Source organism: Rissa tridactyla, chromosome Z, assembly GCF_028500815.1.
Source record: "Rissa tridactyla isolate bRisTri1 chromosome Z, bRisTri1.patW.cur.20221130, whole genome shotgun sequence".
NCBI lineage: Eukaryota > Metazoa > Chordata > Aves > Charadriiformes > Laridae > Rissa > Rissa tridactyla.
This window is the reverse complement of record NC_071497.1, coordinates 72,585,023-72,601,346: the sequence shown is the minus strand read 5'-3', so window position 1 is coordinate 72,601,346 and position 16,324 is coordinate 72,585,023. Positions and strand designations below refer to the sequence as shown.

General features: G+C 39.9%; 1 protein-coding gene across 7 annotated transcripts in view; it reads left to right on the top strand.

The window, feature by feature from the left end:
- The window catches only part of LOC128902698 (oncostatin-M-specific receptor subunit beta-like), a 32,192-nt gene that overhangs the window by 13,463 nt on the left and 2,405 nt on the right, over positions 1-16,324 (top strand). For 6 of the 7 annotated variants that reach the window (XM_054186118.1, XM_054186121.1, XM_054186119.1 and 3 more), the window contains 14 exons: positions 13-172; positions 1,724-2,005; positions 2,623-2,749; positions 4,007-4,164; positions 6,293-6,429; positions 7,690-7,849; positions 8,308-8,384; positions 8,786-9,002; positions 9,570-9,752; positions 10,860-10,961; positions 11,397-11,570; positions 13,279-13,443; positions 14,978-15,056; positions 15,337-15,409. In XM_054186118.1, the coding sequence (XP_054042093.1) occupies positions 13-172; positions 1,724-2,005; positions 2,623-2,749; positions 4,007-4,164; positions 6,293-6,429; positions 7,690-7,849; positions 8,308-8,384; positions 8,786-9,002; positions 9,570-9,752; positions 10,860-10,961; positions 11,397-11,570; positions 13,279-13,443; positions 14,978-15,056; positions 15,337-15,409 (2,094 nt within the window). The remainder of the gene's footprint in view (positions 1-12; positions 173-1,723; positions 2,006-2,622; positions 2,750-4,006; positions 4,165-6,292; positions 6,430-7,689; positions 7,850-8,307; positions 8,385-8,785; positions 9,003-9,569; positions 9,753-10,859; positions 10,962-11,396; positions 11,571-13,278; positions 13,444-14,977; positions 15,057-15,336; positions 15,410-16,324) is intronic. The other variant, XM_054186124.1, reaches the window with a different exon arrangement.

Below are 16,324 nucleotides of genomic sequence, written 5' to 3'. Positions count from 1 at the left end.
CTTTGTTTATAGGAGTTTCATAACGTCACACTTGATAAATCAGGAAACCCTCTTCATTGGGTATGGGATTCAGACTTACCGTTGGAATGTGTGTCACACTCAGTGAGAATCAGGAGCAAAGCAGAAGCATCAAAAATCTGGAGTCAGTGGAGTCTGTGGGAGACTGTCCTGGGTAAGCAAAACAAGACTTTGCAATATTGGTTTTAATTTTTCCAGTACAAAGCTAGACTGTAATTCACCGGTGACTGTAATGGTGAAGTCCAATTCAAGAGACATGGCATCAAATCAAGAATCCATTTTGAACGCTTTATTTCTAAGCACTAACCAACTCTTTTTTCTTTGCTAACAATAATAGCAGTGCTTCAGCCATTGTTTTAATTTGCAGACTATCTTCCTAAGCTAATAGACCAAAAATTTTACAGCTTTTCTTGCTCACACATGAAAACAATGCAGAGTGGCATTGAATCTTGGTTAGGCTCTAGCGTAGCCTATCACCAGGTCAGACACAGCCCTAGCCTGGACGAGGGGAGAGGAGAGGAAGTTCATAGCTATGGCTATGATGTGTGTGTTGCTTTTGTCTAGGATTTTGTCGCTTTGATTAGGATTAAAGAAGCAGAGAGAGAGGAGCAAGTCAGTTCCTTATGTCACTTGGAATGAACGTCTGTGAATTATATGGGAGTAAACAAGGAGTGAACCAATAATGTAATTAATAATATCACAAAAAACTTTTTTTCCAGATTACAATGTCCGACTAGAACAGTTTGGTTTCCAGAGAATTTGGTTTAAACAAAATATGTAACTGCTTTAGAAAAAATGACTACAGTGATTTTGTAAAGAAACACTATTCTTGTTTGGAGCAGCAAGAGCTTTTAGTTATGGGAGACATCATGGGTAGGAGAAGCATCACAGGTCTGTATACTTGGATTGTGGCACGTAAATTGCCCATCTCCCTCACCTTATATAATGTCAAGTAGGATGCAGGACTCCCTTTCTCACTAACCTCAATCTTGGAGATTTTATGTTTTCAACTGAAATTAAATAGGGATCAAAAAATACTATTTCTTTGTCACAAACTGATGCTGCATTACAGACCTGGTGTAGACCTCTCTGAAAGATAGTGGCTCTAGACTTTATCAGATTTTTGGATCTGGTTCTGGAGAGTAGATTTTATTTCCAACCGGTGCAGAGGCCTGTGAGTCACTTAAATCCCACTAATTCTTGCATCCATCGAGTACAACATTGAGAGCCATAGTTGGCTCATTCCAAGTTGGGTATCCCCTTGCTGATCTGATTCATTCAATGTTGACTCCTTTTAGCTGAGCTCTGCATGAGCTTCAGAACATGATGTTTTTCTATCCCCCTGTTCATAATCTTCAAGAGCAGGGGTTTTCGCTGTAAGCATCAGCCTGTTCATAGGTGCAGGAGGTAGTATTCATCTGTAAAGGCGGTTCTTGAAACACTCGCTCTTTGTTTTCCCCAAGCGAGAGGCAGTGAGATGGGATTTAGTCTCTCGGGTAACATTATATGTTTATGGGTTTAAGAAAAATAAAAATATGATTACATGTGAAGTCGATCCCTGTACGGGGAAGAATACTAAATAAAAGTCCATGAATGGATAATATAACATTAGCAGATTCCTGTATAAATGCCTAGTTATGTGTTCTGGTTGAAGGGTGCTGCCAGGAGCAGATTCTGAAATTGTTTATTATGTATTAATTTGCAGGACTGGACACTTCAAATAACAGTGGAGCACAAATCTTTCCAAATGAAAAAATTGTAGAGGAAGGCTCTGACATCACTTTTTGTTGCATTGGAAGGAAAGGTCAAATCATTAAGAAATTGTTTATAGACCCAGGTGTTGGTGTTTTCAGACACACAAACAGTCAAGTCGGATTTCTCACTCTGAAAAATGTGTCACATCACGGAGTGCCTCACAGCTCTGTCTACTGTCAGGAGTCTTGCAGTGAAGAGCAATGCTATGATCATGCAGTTTTCTTTGTGGGTAGTAAGTGAATGCCTTATTACAGTTCTATTTTCCTGTTGTTATTCAGTCAAGAATGGCTGTGGAGAATGGAAAGAGGAAAAAAAAGCTTGCTCTAAGTTGTCATTGTCCTGTCATGTGCAGCTGAACTGTTTAATGTCTGTCTTCAGATCTGTACACTTGCATATAGAAAGCATTAAAGAATAGCATTAAATGTGTTCCGATTAATTTCATTAATTGATCCTAGGACATGTGACTGATTTTTAAATATACCTACCCATTTAGGAGTTCAGCTTCATTGTTTGTGTGCATGTGATAAAAACTCAGCACAGTACCCCTTTCGAAGGCTAATAGCAATTTTTACAGATAGAAAACAATACAGATTAAATTAATGAATGCATGAATATACAAAAAATAGTAACATACAGAAGGGTTTGTATTGCAATTAATTTATGGTGTTATCCTGATTTGTCTCTGCAGAGTGGTCATTGAATAAGTATAATTGAAATAACAACATCTGTATTAAACCAGACTTTGTACATATCCGTTATTTCTAGTTTGTTAATACAGTAAAACGGTTGATGACTTTTGACTTGACTGCCATGCTGTTGGTGGTTTTTTTTGGTTTTCCCTCTGACAAGAACCACCCGATACACCTAATGATTTCTCCTGCCAAACTCAAGACATGAGAATAATAACGTGTACTTGGAGCCAAGGAGACACCCATCTTTATGGAAGCCATTCACCAAAATACATCTTGTTTGAAGAGTAAGTCTCCTCGTTGTTATCTTACCTCTGGCCTGTGCTGTACGGTACTTTCGTTCCTTTAAAATATGTGGAAATGTTTTTTATCCTGATTGCAATTTCCACCTCACTAAGCAGCTTATTTAACAAGGTTTGCGCAGTGCAGAACTGCTCTGGATTAGACTACTATAACAAAGTTGTGGGCCCATCAGACTAGGTTTTGCTTGATAAAGCTTGTCCTAACCATTGGGTTAACTTGTTTGGAGATCTTTCAGTAGGTATGGAGACACTCTGCAATCAGGATATAGATAACATAAAAGCATAAGGTAATTATTGGGTAACACACAACAGACAACTAGGATTTAATAGGCTGGTGGGTTAAGTATTAGTATGTTCACAATCCATTAACACTAATGCTGACTCTAACCCTCAGTTAGCCTGAGTAGCCTCCCTAGTTCTTTTACTTTAGGATTTTGTAACTTTACATGCTGGCGTTTTCCTTCTTGAGGCCTTGACCTACCCTATCTCAAAAATCCTACTTCTGCTTCTGTCTGTAATTTCTCACAGCTCTTTCTTAGCAGTCTGAGTCAAGGCTACTCGGCTGTGGCCTGTCAGACCCAATCCTTAGCTCCTTGGTACAGAGGCATCTAAACAGAGAGGAGCAGGGCTTTACAACAGGGACTGCAGAGAAGGGGGAACTTATAAAACAGGACAGATGCCTCATCATCACAACAAAATTTCATCAAAAGATCTCAGCAGGAGGCAGGTCATTATTGTGTATACCTTCATGGTCTCTGCATTATTCACTTCCATTAAGATATGATGATTTAAAAATGGAAGGTTAGAAGATGCACTTGAAATTACTGCTTCATTTACAAGCATAATGGTAGACGTGAATGGTTTAATTCTTGGCAAATAAGTCCCTAGTTTAGAATTTTCATAAGGAAGTCACTAAAAGTAATTTAACTGTGTCTTAAAAGGATAAAGTAAACTTAGCTGTATCTTAAAAGGATAGCAGTTTAGCTGTATCTTAAAAGGATAAAGTAAAGTTAGACTTTGAAGAAAACCTAGTTGTAAGAATACCTATATTCATCCTACTTCAGGCTAGGGGAAGGAACTGGGTGGCTTCTTAGAGTCCCCTTCAGCCTTATTTTTTTATGATGTTTTATTCTAGTTCAAAATTTTATTCTATTAAAAAATTTCAACATCTATTTCAATTATACATTATGGAAAAATGTCTTTCTCTCTTCCTCCCCCTTTCCCCCCTGCCTTCTTTGATAGGTTTTCCCAAAAAATGGTTCCGTGCACAGTAAGTTGTTCTGAGCAGTGCTCATGTTCTTGGGACATAGGCCAGCAGAGGATCTGTAATATCACCGTGACTGTGGAAAATCCACTGGGAAAGAAAACTGCCACGGATGTTTTTGATGTAACTCACAGAAGTAAGGTCTTTTTTTGTGTTTTTGTTGACGGTTTTTTGTTGCAGGCCTTGTCCTCCTTCTGGTCTTAATACTTGAGTGCCCCAGTTTAAACTATGGAAGTCCTTGATTTTTATCTTTACGGTTTTTATTAGTTGTCTGTCCATGTGCTATAGTTATCTGCTGTCTCTTCAGTTTCAGCTTTGCAAAGTTGTGTTTTTGGTAGAAAACAGCTTCACTCCAAAGGTCAGATTTGGTTATTGAAATGACCCCTTACTGCGTCAAAATCTGCTGCCTTGCTGAAGCTGCTTCATAGTATAGGAAGCCATATGATACAAGGATATAAAATGGGAAGTTCAAGAAAAATGTATGTGTAGGTTACTTGGGAATTCAGTACTTTGTCCAGAATGTTATTGCTGATGTTACTGTCTTTCCAAAATAAAATGGAGATGCACATTTTGAAAAGTGGGCAAGTAAAATTACTAACACCTCTCCAAATGAGAAGTGATACAGGTGTAAGCAGCTATTGCCAGGAAAGAGGTGATAGTGCTCACATGTCTTGGTTCTAATATGGGGTAGTAACATCCGGTGTGCTACTGTAAGGGAGGAAGAGTAGTTCATCATCATTGAAATAAACCAGGTTATTGTGTGAGCAGTAACTGATGGCTGTGGTTCCTTCTTCCCTGTTAGTTGTGTCCTTTCTCACAGTGTGCCCCAGGTCCCGTAAATTCCTACATACACCTGCCTCAAAACACCTGGGTATTTCCTGTATCTCCAGTAGTATTTCCAGTTCTCCTCATGTCTTCTAGCTGCAGCACATCCACCTCAGTGTTCCCAAGGTCCTGTGGCTGCCTTATCTGTTTGATGAAGCAGGAAGCAACATGTGTTTTGCTTAGTGCTTGTTGCGTGAAAAGGGGCCAAGCGGACAGGCTGGTGAACGGGGAGGCTGCTTGTGTAACTGCTGCGTTCTGGCAGCCTTTCCTTCCTCATAGGCACTCATTACAGTTTTGCTAGGCGTGCTTTTTCATATGACTTGCAGAAACATATGTTAAATGCCTGTCTATTAAATTTATCTCAGAGATGCATGAGAGTTCTAAAAGTTGATTATTTGATTGTTTGGCGGTGGAAGAAATAGAGCAGGAAGAAAGTGGAGGAGTACATTGACAGGCTGTAGTGAGACAACACAATATTATAAACTAAATTTTCATGGGAAGTAAGGCTAAAATAGGTTACATTCAATGTGCTAAGTAAATTAAAATTTTACTAAAATTTTCTTTTTCCAGTTCTAGTGATTATTACAAGTTAAAGAAATGATATTTATGATGAGTTAGCCTTTTAAATAGTGATTACTGTAAAGTCCTTTGTGTTTTCCCTGGATATATTTACAGTGGAATTTTCCTTACTTAAAGGATGTCAGCAAGTAAAGAATAACTGAAGTTCATTGTTTCCAATTCTGCCTGTGGTAGCTGGGACCTTCTGTATCAAACACAAGCTCCTTTGAGTCTGGAAGTCCTCAAATTCTAATTCATGGTCCATGAAGTTCTAGGGTAATGACCAAAGCTGTAAACATACCACCCACTCACATTGTCCTGTATTACCCCTTACAGTTGGACTGATAATGGACTGATAATGGGAGAGTTTAAGATCTGCTGCTCTCGCTGAATACTGCTAACATAGCAGTAAAGAATGTCAGTAATCTTGTGGAAGAAGTAGCATTGGCAGTATTTACCAGAGGGTAACTACTGGCAGGAGTCAATGTAAGAGTTGTGAATAGAATTTCTGCTGAAGAGGTCGGATTCTGGGGTGTAGAAATGTGGCAAATGGTCCTCACCATGCTGCATCAGCAGCCTCTGCCAGGCCCTCGATTAGAGAATTTACTGGATTTGCAATAAAAGTCTCTGACTCTTTCTTTTGTTCATGATGTTCTAAAATATTTCCAAGTCCGTACAGGGTTTTTTTTTTTAATCTTGCATAACATTTACTTACATTTACAGTCTGAAATTAATTTTTACTAATTTATATCTGCTTCTCCTAGACTGGCAGAAAAATCTGTATTTTTTACTTGCTTTCACTACTCAGCTAAAATACCTTAAAATACTTTTGCATGTATTTTATATTTTACAAGAGCTAACTCAGATTTTTCCTTTGGCAGTTTATCCTGCTGCACCCTTCCAGCTATGGGAAGAATGCACAGATACAGAAATCACATTATATTGGAAACATCGAAACAAAGGAATTGAACTGTTTTGTCAGACTGAAGTGCTCCAACCTGATGGGAAAGTAGAACTGGTACGAAACGTGAATTTCATACACAAAAACATAGCGAGTATCTTTTTGACATGAGATTAAAAAATAATTCCTCAGCAATATGAATACACTCTAAATCTTGTGAGCGTGTTGATGTCTCCTGGGTGTGTTTGCTCCCAAACCCCACACTGATGATGTGGTCCATGTGGGCAGCCATTGCTGGCACTAATTCATACTCCCAACACTTCCTATACTGCTGGCCAAAGTGTACAGTGTGACTGGTCTGCATGTGTCGCTCTGTCCTCTGCTGGATGGGTTCTGGGATTTGTTGAAGTAAATTAAAATACTTATGAGCCTTATAATTGCTGGTAGCTATTGCTAATCTTGATTTGTCATGTTTTTACTACTCATATGATCTTACAGACAACTGGTGGTGGAGTGTGTTGAAGGCTTTTTTTATATTAGTCTGGGAGCTTTCTGTGTACTATTGACTGTACTTGATGGCAGTGTGTCTGTTTTATAGCAAGGATACCCTAGAACAGTTTTTCTTCCCATCCTCTTCCATCTCCTTGAAGGTTATTTGAGTAGACTCCTTTTCTTGTTCCACCTCTTTCACAAATGGTGAGGCTGACTGACTCTGCATACTGTGGTTTCTCTAGGTGTTTTCTTATGAAGGCAGCTTGCCTCTAGCATATTAAAAAGGCATTATGAAGATCAGGATCAAGCTGCATTCTGACTTAAGTATTGCTCAAGAGCTATTAGATCAAATGGCTGCCGTTGCATTTGACCATTGCAGGGGACAGTTTAGAGGGACGGCTTAAAAGTACACTCACTTTTTGACTCACCAGAACTCACTCTGTCTCTTAGAAGGGAGTGAGGGAAAAGGTTTGGGGGAAAAAATGGAAAGAAAAGGTAGCTGTAGATGCTGTGGATAGATCTGGAACAGCATCTTACTTACATGAACTGAGTAAGAGACTCAGACTGTCTGAGGATAAGGTCTCAGTGAATTCTCTCCTTGAGGTAAAGACTTGTCATTTGACAGGTTTTGAGTGACTCCTACTCAAACAGTTACACAGAAAGTGCTTGCAGACCCCTTTTTGGATCTCTCAGTCTTTTGATCTTTTTTTTTCCTTTCTTTCTTTTTCTTTTTTTTTTTTTGTCTGTTGTTCTATGATTATCTTTCCCAAGTCAAGTTTAACTGGCTATCGTGGGATCTAGAAGATGAACTATTTTTTTCAGGCAAAAACCTCTTGCTAATGAAGCTGAACTGAGCTCTGACTGTTCTGTTTTTCTGTCTTGCAGCACAATAGTTCAGACACGCATCTCGATTATGCCAGCATCACCCTCGGTGGGCTGCAGCCATACACTGGGTACACAGTTAGAGTACGCTGTGGGGTAGCTAATCATTTCTGGAGGTGGAGTGAATGGAGCGAAGCCCGAACCATCAGAACAACAGAATCAAGTATGTCCAGCCTATTAAGAAGGGAAGCTAGAAGGATGTTCTTCGCTGTTGCATGTATAGGAGCACTCTAAGCAAACTTTAAGAAGGTGGCTTCTTAAACAATTCTCATCTTACCTGCCAGTCTCTGCCATTTCATTCAGTGCAGGCAGTGGGAAATCCAGATGAGTGGGAGGATGGACAGACAGTTACAGTGTTCTGTGAGGGCTGGAGGAGCGGTGCAGAGGTGGGAACGAGCATCAGGGAACTGCAAGCAAAGAAAGATTTTCTATGAAAATGAACCAGTCATTCATTCAGAAAAAAAAAAGAGAAAGAAGTTAAAGGATAATGTTTTGGCAAGACCTGGGAGTGATGGGGAAAAAGAGGTTTTGAGGGTGGAATTTATTCAAATAGGAGGAAGCAATTAAAGGGTTTATCCTTTCTGCATGTAAAACATCTTTATTTTGCTGTATTTATTGCAGCTCCATCAGGGACACTGGACATATGGAGAGAAATTATACCAGTTCAGGGGGGACGGAATGTGACCTTGTTCTGGAAGGTGAGATATCAGTACAGAAACAAAACCCTTCATAACGTGTTTGGAAACTTCTCTGGTGAACTTTAACAAGTTGTGTGCACTTAATAGCAATTCAGTATGAAAATGTCTTTTAAGAATCTAAGATAAATATTATATATAACATATAGCTGTATGATAGTATGCTGTCCTGGTACTTCAGACATATACTTGTTTTTCTAAGTATTGTAATAAGACAAATCTCATTACTGATTTCTGCATTTCCATTTCAACCAGTATATGTATGCATGTATGGAAACAAGTGTTTATATTCTTACAGAAATAATACATCCAGTTAGGTATTTGAAGTTCTAAATGCTCCTCTCGTATTTTTTTGGTAAGATTTACTAAATGATTGGTGTTTACTCCCATAACGTTTTGCCCAGCAAGCACCAAGTTTTCGAGCGAATGGAAGAAATATTTCATATGAAGTAACCTGGAAAAAAGTAGAAGATGGCTCTAAGCCTGAAAGCATCTCCTTTTCATCAGTCTACAATAGCACAAGGATTTCCATTGATAACCATTCCTACAGAATCAGTATAATGGCGAAGAACAATGTTAATTGTTCACTCCCTTCAGTATTGATCATCCCTACAGCTACAGGTAACAAACAGCAGGAGTATTTTCAGTTAGATTTCCATTATGAGAGCTTTATTTCTACCTATTTTAATTGAAGTGATAATTTACCGTCTTGGGGGAATAAATTAACCTGGCCTCTTAACTCACATCACTGCTATCTGGAAATTATTACTGTATTTTTGCCTGCAAGGGGGTAACTATATGTATATTGAGCTTAAGTGCATTGATCCATCCCTTACAACAGACAGTCTGTTTTACACAGGGAGTCTCCACAGATCAAAACACATTTAGCCTTAAACTACGGCCTCAGACCTGCAGCAGGTGCCTCGCAGGGAACTCTTGTGTGTGATTGGCTTTTTGTGACTTTCTGTTTATGACTCCAGGTTTCTGCAGTTGAAGTTTTAGCTTGTCAGCTTTCAGCATATGAAGAGATCAGTTTTCAGCATATGAAAGATTTCATATGTCTGATAGTGAAGGAACGTAACTATTTTATTATTGTTTTAACAGCATATCATAGAAACAATATTGATCTTCGTTAATGAATCTGAGGTTTCGTGCAGGAAAATGATTCTCTGTTTTGTTCATTCCTAGGCACTGAGGAGCTTAAAGAAGAACAGGTTAATGGTACAGATGATGGCATTTTTATTTCCTGGGAGCCCAGACATATTTATGACAGTTACATTATCGATTGGTGTAATTATCCGATGTTACAGCCTTGTGATTTGCAGTGGAAGAGATTTGGGCCCAATACTTCCAGTGCTCTGATCAACTCAGGTGAAAGCTGAACAATTTTTCTTTCTGATTGTGCAGCAGTCTTTCATGCTGTGGGTATTAATTGAATTTAGGAAACAAATCCTGTTGAATATTCAAGTCTGTGCAGTGCAAGTGTAATTCTTCAAGGGCACGTGGCATCATGTTTTGCCTAGCAAATGAATTAGACACCACAAATGTGGTGCCAGCACCAGTAAGCCTTTGAAATCAGCATAGTTTTTTAGAAAAGTCAGCATAGTATTTTAGAAAAACCCCTTCTGAGTAGCTTGTAGTAACTTCCTGAAGGAGGATGGTGAGGTTAATGAAGGAGTTAAAAATCTTTTAGCAGAAGAGATGCAAAATAGAGCTCTGCCTTAGACTTAGGCAGTTTAGCACCCACTGTGTAGTGAGATGTTTAGTGCTGTCGGTGTGCCACAGATAGTCCTTAATTAGGATCATTTTATCCCAGTGATGGCTATTAGACCTAAATCCTTCTTGGCTGTGTGAAAGTTGCCCTGATATACTTCCAGCTGCAAGAATATAGCCTTCCTGGATTTTCTTGAGCTGAGAGTTCTCTTTGGAATGAAACATGTTTGAAAAAAATTTGACTGAACGCATTTCAATATGCAATAAAGGAAATGCACTTCAATTCATACAATTCCTTACTGAAGGAGAGAGCAGAAAAAACGTTGTCTGGTTCTTCAGTGGGTTGCACTTGGTTAATCTGAATGGGAGTGGATGTCTGTGAGGATAACATGGAATCCTGATGCATGGGTATGTGTCTACATTAAACAGTCCAAAACATGACCTTTGCCTGAGCCAGAAAAGGAAATGAAATTACCTTGCTCTTTGATGTGTTTGGAGTATATTGTGCATTCATCTTGAATACTCCAGGGCAACAAAAATATATTGCACCCCCTCCCCAGTTCTGTCTTTCAGACAGAATAAATGTGTTCAATCCACATTATCCACACTAAGATTTGGTTTATCCTGTGTCTCCTTCAGTTGCTTTAATAGCACAATAGCACACAAAGGAGAATTCTAATGGATTATAGACCTCTGTAGTTGAGTAAAAGCAAAACAAAAGACAAACTATAACCTATTTTTGTAATCATTTCCACTATTTTCTAGTTGCTTTTGTTCCGGGGGTGAGATACAACTTCCACATCTATGGATCTGCTGCTAATAGAGCCTCCTTATTGGAGAAGAAGACTGGTTATCTCAAGGAGCTACGTAAGTTGGCAGCGTATTATATTTGCTGAAGCCATCTGTCACAAACAGAATTACACAGACTTCCTCCTGCCACTACGTAAAAATGTGTTTGCTGTGCTGTTTCTAAATCATCAGTGAAGCATTTAAAACATGTACAATGTACGAGACTCTGAATTGAGGATATTTGACTAGTGCAGTGACCAGGCAGAGTCCACGTTAATTAGAATAGCTAAACAAAGCTGTGATTAGCAGCCACTGCTTTGTGTACAATGTGGACTGAGAGAAGGCTCTGTGAAGTTCACAGTTTATGTGGAGCGCTATGGCTTTGTTCAGCTTTTAAATACAAGCGAGACATAAACAGAAACACCACATGGGAATTCATATGTTTTTCAAGTGAGAAGACAAGCATTCTTGAAGAATATCTGGCAAGTTTAACTTGAATTTCCTTTCTTCCAGCTCCTCTGCATGACCCTACAGTGGAAAAAGTTGAACTGACTTCCAATGCAGTAACACTGTCCTGGGATTATCATCTCAAAAATGAGTCTGGTTTTGTAAGAGGTTACCATGTTTATGTGTCACCTGTACAAGAGGACTGCAGTTTGAAAGGATCCAAAAAACATGTTCTGCCAGGTAACTGAGCTCTGGGATTTAGGAAGTTGTGTCATTGACACAGGTGAAAGACTTTGTGCCTGTTGTTGATATTGCAGCCTCTTAGAAAGTTCGCATTAGGCAGGCAAATTGGCTCATTAGGCAATATATGGTTTTCAACATCTGCTGCTTTTGATTCTGCTCTAATGTTTGAGATGCAAATGGGTGAAAGTGGGTCCTGGCTTTATGGAGATTTATAGCCCTCGTCCTGTTGTCTGTAGCTCCTTTTAACTCCAGTGTGAGCTCTAGAAAAGGTTCCTGCAATACTGTAGGAGCAGTGAAGTTTCTGCCTCCTGTGATCAGAGTTCTGGATGGATTTTGAAAACATCTGTTTGTGGTCTACTTGGATGAGAGTCATAGGAAGCATGTTAGTTTTATTACGATTTGGGGTATTTTAGAAACAGATGGGATACAATTTATTTCCTTCAGAATTGGAGCACTGTGTAAATTCCCCATTTAAATTCTTTTATAGTGAAAGTATTTGTGGCTGTGCTCTACAGTGGAGTTCCTTCAGCAGAACTGAGCTGTGGGGTGGCACAAAGCCACATTTAAACTTTTATATCTGATCTTCCTGCTCCACACTCAAAACTGCTCCAGATGACTTTGTTCTGTTATGGTTTTCAGATGTTTCCAACATGTTCAAGGATATATTTTTTTTTTTCCTTGTCTGTTCTTCCAGTTGGGTCAGATCGTTCTGCTGATTGACCTAGTACTAGGCTGAAAAGCTGAGTTTGAATTGAAGTCTTATGTAGGAGTTCCTGTCAGAACTAAACTAACCATAGAAGTACCATAATTCTGCAAGTAATCCCGTTTAGACTTTAAAATGTTTAAATTGAAGATTTCCTGCTTCCCACTTTGTCTAAGCTAGCTGACAAAGGGTGTGACTGGGAAGAGGAGGAGTAAGCTAACCCTTTTCTCCCTGGGGTCTGGGAGTTGCACAATGGAGAGGCAAAAGAGTTTTTTTCAGGCAGGCATTCTTTTGCTTTTGATTATCGCCAAAGAACTTGACCTCAGCTTAAGGTGAAAAAGGAAATGGGAAAACTGTAATCATTCTGTTAAAAAGCTCTACTAAAGGAAATTAAAATATTGCAGCTTTTCACAGCAGGTTATTAGGTGGTCCGCCAGAGGATGGGCAATGCTGTGGCCAGTCCCGTTCGAAGGCATATGAGTTCAGCCTAGTGGCAATGAGTCAGGATGCATCATCCTTCTCAGAAGAAAGTGTGTAAATTACAAAGAATGTGGGTTGCAAACATTATGTTATTTCAGTGGTTTAGCGGTCTCAGTTAAGCTCATTTGTAACATTCTGGGGAGACGGTATTGCAACCTTTCAATATTTAAAGAGGGTTTATGAGGAAGATGGATTGAGACTTTCTACCAGGGCCTGTAGTGATAGGACGAGGGGTGACAGTTTTAAATTGAAAGAGGGGAGATTTAGATTAGATATCAGGAAGAAATTCTTTACTGTGAGTGTGGTGAGGCACTGGAACAGGTTGCCCAGAGAAGCTGTGGCTGCCCCATCCCTGGAGGTGTTCAAGGCCAGGCTGGATGGGGCTTTGAGCAGCCTGGTCTAGTGGGAGGTGTCCCTGCCCAGGGCAGGGGCTTTGGAACTATAGATGATCTTTAAATGTCCCTTCCAACCCAAACCATTCTGTCCAGTAATTCTGTGATTCTATTTTATGTTTCTTTTTAGATGGTGCAGTGCTATGTAAATACACAATTGAAAACCCAGAAGAAAAGAGATACACCGTGAAACACCTATTGCCAAACACAAAATACAAACTAGTGGTTAAAGCATATACAGGTGCAGGAGAGACTCCCATCGTTAGCTTTAGATACATAGATACACCGTTTAACTGTGAGTATTGGCTGTGGAAAATTTCTCTTCTAGCAGAAGGATGGGATGATTTAAAAGGCTAGAATAATCTTCCTTTCTCAAGGGAAAACATTTAATTCAATGTAACGTGCACTTGAGAAAGATCCAACTGAGAAACAAAATTTGCACACCAACACGACATACGACATTTTGATACTTCTAAGTAGCTATGGTTTTTATCTTAGAATGAAAATAATTTTACATCCTTAGTTAAGTCTTACATCTTTCTGGGAAATAGCTTAATATATGCACATTTGCATGACCAGTGAGTCCTGTTTGCTAGAATGCGTTGAAGAATTGAATTTGGATTTAACTAGTTTTCTAATATGGGAGAAAGTACAGACCTGTGTGCAAACAGGTAATTTTTGTGTGGACTCTTGAACTTCTAATACTGATTCTTACTCTCATCAGTCTTTAAAACCATTGCCAAGGTACTCCTTCATAGGTTAATAAGAAAGGGTTGTTGGCTTGAGCATTGTAGTTTATTAACTGGGCAGATTTGATCATCAAAGCGGAACAGGAAATCGTTTGCCTGTACTTCTGTTCCCTTGAAAATACCGCTCAGCAGCTGTGGCTGTGAAACATATGATCCCAGTCAGAGATGCCTGGTCTTGAAAATTAATGTGGGGATGGAGGCGAAGGGGGAGGGGTAGGAAAGGGTGATGCATTGGCTATGCGAGGAGACTTAATGTTTTAGGCTAACTAGTAGAACAGTGTCTAAACCCTCATGGTCCCCTCACAGAGGCAGTTCTGCCTCTTACATCTGTGTTCCAGCTCCCATTAGCCAGCCTTCTCTTGTGCAGGCACAGGCATTTGTACAGCCATGCAGGGAATCAAAATGAGGGCTTAATTAACCCAGAAAAGATAAAAGGAGAATGTAACACGTGTCCATTCCCTGCTGTGGTCAGGACACAGACTGGCTGGCACAGGGCAGGAGGTCACTGCCCAGGGCAGAGGGAGAGCGAGCACTAACTAGTGCTTCCCCTCAGCAAGCTTATTATAGACTGAGTGCCTGTGAAAACTGTAGCCCAAGGCTGTGTCTTCCAACTAGAAGAAAATATGGAGATTCTTGTGTCAGCATAAGTCCTAGGAGAGCAAAACGCTTGTGTAGTGTCTTGTCTTGCTATAGTCCCTCCATACTAGAGGTACAGATGTTCCGTCAACGTCTCACGACAAAAATCTGTTTTCCTTGAGGGTCTGAGAGAAAATCTAAAACAAATAATTAAGTGAGATTATTATTGTCGTAACTTTTGGAAATTTACCCTTATAGTGAAGATGCTAACATGAGGGCAAATTAAAAGCAATCTAGTAATAATTCAGTTTTGGTCCAAAACCTTACAGCCGTATCCCAGAACTTCCAGCCAAAATATCTTGCAACCACGGACCACGCAGTTTTACTGCTGAATTAGTGGCAGGTATCCCATGTGAGCTTAATGTTATTTTTGCCCCAGAAACTCTATTGACTTTAACAAGTGAGAAGTTGAAAACAAGTTTTTAAAGTATTTTTCTTTCACAGCAAACACGCTGTACCTTCTAGTCCTGCTAGTGATAGTTCCATCACTAGTAGCAGCTATATGCCGCTGGAAGATGAAGTGGTAAGTTATAACGCATTCTTCTGTTGTAGGCAGAGACCATAACTAACGTAATTCGCAAACCACAGCTGAAGCTTCTTGCTTCCAGCCTGTTGCAAGGCCCCGTTCATTTTTTCCTTTGGCTGTCCAACTGTATGGATGTTGTAAGTACGTGGCTTGCAGCATTTCTGAGATGCTCATCATCTGCTGTTGTTTCTGTATACATCTATGTGTTTCTTCTGCTAGTAGAATATGCTTTGATGAGAGAACAAAAACATTCTTTGTTTTTCTTTCTTATTTCCAGGGTGAAGGAGTGCTGTTGTCCTGTAATACCTAGTCCTAACAAGAGCAAAGCGCTGTCATTCAAAGAGTTTAAGGTAAGATCACTGAAAATCTTGTATTTTTGATTTTTCCATTCTTTGATTAGTAAAGTTTCAGAAAAATATTTTTCTTGTGTTGACTACATTTAAAAATGAATGACACTCATTATACAGAAATTAACATAATTTGTTATCACCATTTAATGGAAAATTCTCCTTTTGATATTCATGTGACTCTGCAGTGACCAGTTTATATTCTGCAGTCTGTTACTGCAAAAAGTGAAAGCATAACTGGAGAACAAGTTAAAGCTTTTGATACCGTAGGCAATTCTTCTGTTGTTACTTTTCAAAACCTAGCACGGCCTGAGCACAGCAGACCGGAGGACGCTCCACTCCGCTGCAGCCTTTGGACTGTATCCGCCCGCTCTGCCTGCCCCACACGTCCCCCTGCTGTGGGGCACAGCAGAGCGATGCATCCTGCTGGCCCTTGGCAGGATGCAGGGGCTGCTGCCGGGGGCTGCCAGGTCTGGCTCAGGGAAAGGATTAGCAAAAGGCCTTCAGCTGCTTCTGCAGGTCCTTCAAACTGCGAGCTGCTGCTTCCATCTGTGTGCAGGAGGGTCGCAAAACTAGGAGCACATCCTTATCCTGGCACAGGCGTGTCCGCTGCCGTTTGTGCTGCTGGTGTGCACTGAAGGCTGGCACCAGAGGGGGGGTTCTGTACAATTTAACAGCCCCAGCTGCTGCCTTCCAGTTGCTCGTGGTTCAGACTGAAAACTGCACACGTCAAAAACCTGGCAAAGTCTTTAAAAGTACGGGGACATGGTTCCTTCTTCAAATGTAGACATACTGAACTTTAAAAAGCAATCTCTAAATTGCTCCCATAAATTCCACATGAAATACAGCTTCTGTTGAATATTCTGTACATGTGTTTTCCTTCAAATTCTGTTCATTTGAAAGATCCAAACTGAAAAA